At 34.0% G+C, this 6,111-nt stretch overlaps 1 protein-coding gene across 1 annotated transcript; it reads left to right on the plus strand.

Annotated features, from left to right (window-relative positions):
• The first annotated feature begins 3,508 nt into the window (after positions 1 to 3,508).
• LOC129917879 (probable 6-phosphogluconolactonase) lies at positions 3,509 to 4,568 on the plus strand. The gene is made up of 3 exons (XM_055998082.1): positions 3,509 to 3,759; positions 3,852 to 4,342; positions 4,413 to 4,568. The coding sequence occupies exons 1-3, from the start codon at positions 3,642 to 3,644 to the stop codon at positions 4,524 to 4,526; spliced, it is 723 nt and encodes a 240-aa protein (XP_055854057.1). The 5' UTR covers positions 3,509 to 3,641; the 3' UTR covers positions 4,527 to 4,568.
• The last annotated feature ends 1,543 nt before the right edge of the window (positions 4,569 to 6,111 follow it).

A 6,111-nucleotide genomic window follows, 5' to 3' on the forward strand; every position in this document is an offset into this window, starting at 1 on the left:
TCTGATCCACACACTTGCAACTTTTTGTGTATGAACACAAAGTCGAAGGAGAAATCGTGGTGAAAAAACTAATACATATAAAATCGGCTCCGCTGTGATTATAATTTCCATACTAATTTGAGCCGCCACACAGTGTGGCCAATGGTATCAAAAGCTGGCAAAAATATCTAATTTTAATTTGTACCGAAATTGCCAAATATAGATTTTCTTTAACAGAGGGATTAATAGACTGCACAAAACCGGTTTTTATTCCACGATTTTAGCCTAACGGGGAGAGTAACTAGACATTAAAATGTCACCATTGAAGAAATTATTCGTTATTTAACTTTTTTTTAGCTCCCATGGGTGTTTCAAGTTTTAAAGCTATTTCGTTAAAACAAAAGATACAAATTTGAAATAAATATGGTATGGAATAACAAGCAAAAGGAAAGCTTTAGATTCTCATTTCTCTTTTGAATTATGAGTGTGTAGTTTGTTTGAAAAAATTTTTCGAATTCGGTGTCTTTAAGATCATTCGTGTTTTGTGTGCATCATACAAATTCCTTGAGAAAAAGTTCATAACGATGTGAAGTGGCGCTTTGTTTTTGGTGTCCCTTTATGGATGACTGTGTCATCTTTCGTGTCAATTAAAAAAATGTTGCCCATCCCGACAAACAATTTTGATTCTATAACGCTTTACAGAATCTACTGTTGCTTCTGTAAAGTATTATAGAGGTAAAATTGCTAAAAGGGATGTTTGCCCCTTTTTGAGTAAACACTATGTGAAGTTATCTAAAAATAACCATTTTTTTGTATATATTTCTCAGATTCCGGCAGTGCTGACAATACCGGTCAACTAGACTTTTGACACAAGGACCTAATTATACTTTTCTGAAGGTGTAACAGATTCTGAACTCATATCCATAGTCATCCATATAATTATTCTATTAGCCACAACTGGGAGTGTGTACGGTTACCATGCTGGCTAAAAATTTAAGAAAAGTCTTGATCAACAAAATGGAAACTCATCTTGAGATATCTCATGCATAAAATAAGATCGGAAAGATTTAAACAGTTTTTTGAAGAAGGAAAACAGATCACGGCGTCAAACTATGCTGAAATAATAAACCACAATTAGCAGAACCTCAAAAACATTCAAAATAAGTTTTTTGTCTTTGCATTTTATAACGCTAATATTTAAAAAAACGAATGCTAAAAGAATATTTCTGAATGTGTATTCGAGTTCAGTATTCCTAAATCCTTCAGAAAAGTATATTTTGGTTCTTTAAACAAAAAAAAAGTTGAATTTTGTTGACCAGTGTATTTTTTGATTAAGAAGATTTTGTTAACCCAATTAATGAGTCAGTAAATTCAAAGTATTGAAAAATTAAATAACAATTTTCCTTCTCAAACAACTTCAAAGCTAAAGGTAACAGATACCTTCTTAGTTATGTGCGTCTTTAATAATAATTTTAATAATTTTTCATAGAATCACAAGAGTTGTCTTAGTTTTGTAGTTTATTATAGTATTTTTACCCATAACAAACTTAAAAACGAACAAAAATAATTTTTGCCAACTTTTCCTACCATCGGCCACACCGTGCGCCCGTTTCGTATTCGAGGTCAGACTCAGGCGGAGTGGATTCGGACTCGTTTGCTTGAAGGGCTCTATCATCATAATGCCATTCAATTCTGATTGTTATCTCAACTTTTGGTTATAACTCCACTCCTGCTGTGGGCTCGCGGTATACCTAATTCAATACAAAGTATTCATGCCTAATTACCGAAGACGCAGAGCCACTGCGGCGGGAGCTTTGCATATAAAATCTATAGTACTATCCATGAAAAAAAAACAGCGCCACCAAAATAGTAAGCTAGCGAACTAACTAAAAACTATGTCAAATTTCAAACAGAAATGTATATCTCATCTCCTTACTCCCATTATGGAATTCGATCTAAGCGCCCTCGCGACCACACAGGTAGCGAACAAACTAAAAAAAAATTCACTTCATGAAAGTACTATAGATTTTATATACAAAGGGCGGGAGTAAGAGCCACTTTCACAAGATTTCGTATTACCGAACCCGCCGCCGCGTGCGGAAGTGATAGAATGACATTTAACTTTGTAAGTGTCAACAATGACTTATGTCGGTAAACAGTTTAGTGCAGGCATGTCAAACTCAGTGGTTCCTAGGGGCCAAAACAGCGAGATCTAAATTTTTATGGGCCACAGAAAAAGTAAAACTAGAACTTTTTTAAACAGATTTATAAAAATAAGAAGAATTATAAGTCACGATGCCTCTTGAGTCAAAGACTCAAATTTGACATTTCTCTTTTGATTTAAGTATTGTTGTTGTTGTATTCCACCAAGAAGCAAAAAGAATGAAAGGGAATGTTGAAAAAAGAAAGAATGGAAAAAGAAACGTCAAAAAAGAGTCTCAGAATTTTGGCCCACGACTCTCCGGTCGGATAATTTTTTGTTTGATCTTCTATATCTTTTGCACTCATTAGTTTTGAAAAGAGGCGCGCCTCTTGAGGCTTCATGTAATAGCTGACTAACATTAATGATTTCTTCCTGATTACTAGAATCTCTTCTTTACTACCATTTTGTTTTTCACCAGACCAAGGTGTAAGTATACTGGATTTTAATTCTCTTAATAGTTACAATATTTGCTCGCATCCGAAGGTTGTATGAAATTTGCAAACGATTTTTAATTGCAGTTTTAAATTGTCCCAAATCTGACTGAAAAAGACGTATAAAATTCGGTTATATCCACTTCATAGAAATTTGGAATTTACTTCGCAGTTATGTACATTAAAAATCGCATACCTCAATTTCTATATCATTCGACATTTATTCTAATTTTTATGAAAAAAAAAAAACAAAGAATGCCATACCTAGGGCATTCATGATTTAACCTACCGTTGGGTTAAATCAGAACGTTCGCTTTCTAATTCACGATATCTTATTAATTTATAATTTTTTTTTCAGGTACATTCCATGCCTGGTACGCAGATCGAGAAAAATTTTAGCATAGGTATTTCGAACTTTAATTGGTCAGAACAAACTCATAATAAGATACAATTTAGCTCCCATACAAACTGTCGAAAAATTTTTGCCGTTTTAAAATTTATCTGAGCATCTTATCGATAAATTTGTATGAGACCTAAAATTAAGCTCGAATCTATGTGAGGGCCGCAAAGTTATTCGTTGTGGGCCGCATGAGGCCCGCGGGCCGCATGGTTTAGTGTGTTTTCGTGGATCGATAATACAGTTCATCCCGGGGAGTTCACGAATTGAAATTCGATTTAGTTGCGGATCGAGTAGATTCCCGGGGACTGAATCACTGCGTCTTCGGTAATAGGCATGATTATCTATAACTTACACGTAGTAGGTTGCGTACCCCTGACTCAGAGCTTTTTACATAAGCGCTTCTACCGACATCTAGCGAGCATTTTGAAAAGAAAGCTTTTTCTTAAAAGCACGCTTTCTACTTTCGCAACAACAACAAATGTCAAAATGAATCAGATGTTTTTCAGTAATAGAATTTTCCCTGAATCATAATTTTTGCCATTCCACTATTTGCAGAGCGGCATTATTTTGCATTTGCATGCATTCCATTTTTTAATTTTTCTAAAATATTCTAATTTTTCTTTATAAAATGGTAAACTATGTTCTTCCAAACGAGGATGAAGTCATTCAAAAACTCACAAATCAAATAGAAAGCTTAGCTAAGAAAGCGATAGCTGATAACGGAGTATTTCGTGTCGGGTTATCAGGTGAGTTGCTTTCCAATGTCAATGTCAAGGCCACTACACTATTCCATTTAATTAAGAAAGATATTTAACAAATTAAAATAACATTTGCTTAGGTGGCTCAGTTATAAACTATCTGTGCAGAGCAATTCCAGCAATCGACACCGACTTGTCCAAGTGGCGATTGTTTTTCTGTGATGAACGTTTCGTTCCAGAGGCCGATGGAGATTCGACCTTTGGTGCCTATAAATCTGCATTGATTCCTGTAACAAAGTTACAGGAAGATCAGTTTATTAAAATCAACACTGATCTTACATTAGAAGAATGTGCCAAAGATTATGAAGAAAAGATTCTTAAAGAATTTCAAATGGAAGATGGATCAATTCCAGTATTTGATTTGCTTCTTCTCGGAATGGGACCCGACGGACATACTTGTTCGTTATTCCCAGATCATGTGCTGTTGAATGAGAAGCGTCGTCTCATTACACCAATTGATGATTCCCCAAAGCCACCACCAAAGAGAGTTACTATGACATTCCCATTGATCAATAACGCCAATTGTTGCATGTTTGCAATTTGTGGTGCGGGAAAGGCTGATATTGTAAAGGTATGAACACTGAATAGTATAGGTAATAAGTTGTAGTTGATTAAAAAATTTTAACTGATTTACTTTACAGAGAATTTTTGTTGATAAGGAGTCACTGCCAACTGGGTTGGTTGCTCCAAAAAATGGAAATCTCGTTTGCATTTTTGACCATGCAGCCGGGAAAAGCATAGCAGATAAGAATTAGTTATGGATGTTTGCAGCAATAAAGTGATTTTTTTTACATTCATGTTATGGAATTTTATTTCTCCAACAAGGTTGGTTTTATTCTGATTTTCTAGTAGTTGTAGTGTAGATAGAGATTTTTTGAATTTTTTGTAACTTCAATTTATTTGCTATAGAACGGGTAGCATTTGTATTCATATCAATTAAGATAATCTCTACTTTTAACTTGATGAGACCCCTTATTTATCCCTTTGATAAGCCCTAGTCATCTACTTAAATTCTTAAATATTTCTGCGTTTGTGTAATTAATAAGAGCGCAAGAATGAGGACTTTCAATTTTCTGAGTACTTAGGGCTCTGGTTGTTGTAGTTGCACTTCTCAAACTCTTGTAGGCTTTAAAAATTCCTCGCAATTCCTCTGAAAAAAGTTAAAGTTGACCAGAGCCGTGAGCTTTAGCCAGTAAAAGGGGCGTGCGAGGGTTTACCTTTCGGTATTTTGAAAATATTTTGAAACTAACAGATTACTGAAAAATGAAAATTAAAGCCCATTAAATTACAAAAAGGAAAAGTCTATAATAGTTTTACTTATTGGCCCCTCCAGATATTTTTTTTTTCTTTTATTTCTTAGATGCATTTTTTATACGACTTTCTTATCTTCTGGGTTTTCGAGCTTTTTGGTTTTCCCGATTTTTATTCGCGATTTTGGGTTTTCTGAATTTCGGTTTTTTGAATTCTGTCCAAAGTCCACTTAACCAAAAGAATTTTTAAAATATCTGAAAGGGTGTTTTTTTTAAAGAAAACGTACAAATATTAGATAAGAACAAAAAGGTCTTGAGAACGAATCAACTATGTACATTGTACATAGGTAAATGAGGTCTAACATTTAAGCGCAACGAAATCGTGAACGAAAATTTTTGCTATGCTTTTCGTTATTATGTCGCTTTTTCACGATTTTTGTTGTGCGGCGAAGCTCTTGGGCGTAAGTCGAATCGTGTGAACAGAACAGATCAGAATAGAACAACTGCGTGAAAACTGTGAGAGCAAAAAAGATACAAAAAGATTAATAGGGTTGACTGTTGCCTATCAGTTTTGAAACTTCAAATTTAAAAAATTTAGTTTTGTTGTTTTATTCACTTTTTAATACTTTTATCCAAATAAAACAAATCAAAAGAAGGAGCAGAAAACTTGAACTTAACACTGTTCCACACACAAAGTGACAGATTGTAGAACAGTGTGGGAGAAGGTTTTTCTTCATGGAGCACAAAAACCTGTACTTTTCGGATCTTTTCTATTCTTTTCTGTGCGGATCAGATTCATTAAATAGACCTTTTAATTTTTTTTCATTTGGGTTTGACAGAATAATGGATGATTTTTTTGTAGCATTTTTGTTTTTGTCTTTGGAGACTTTAAAAAACTTTCATTTCGATTCAGCAACGTACATAGACATACAAGGCTCTATAAATATGGGCTTTATCCACGCAGTTCTTACACTAAATACTCTCATAAAAAATATTTTACCCTGTATTTACGTTAAGATTTGTTAAATTTTATTCTAGTTCTTGTTTTGTATGACCAACAATATATATAAAGCTAATGGCTCAACATTTT

The sequence above is a fragment of the Episyrphus balteatus genome, chromosome 4 (genome assembly GCF_945859705.1).
Source record: "Episyrphus balteatus chromosome 4, idEpiBalt1.1, whole genome shotgun sequence".
In the NCBI taxonomy this organism is placed as follows: domain Eukaryota; kingdom Metazoa; phylum Arthropoda; class Insecta; order Diptera; family Syrphidae; genus Episyrphus; species Episyrphus balteatus.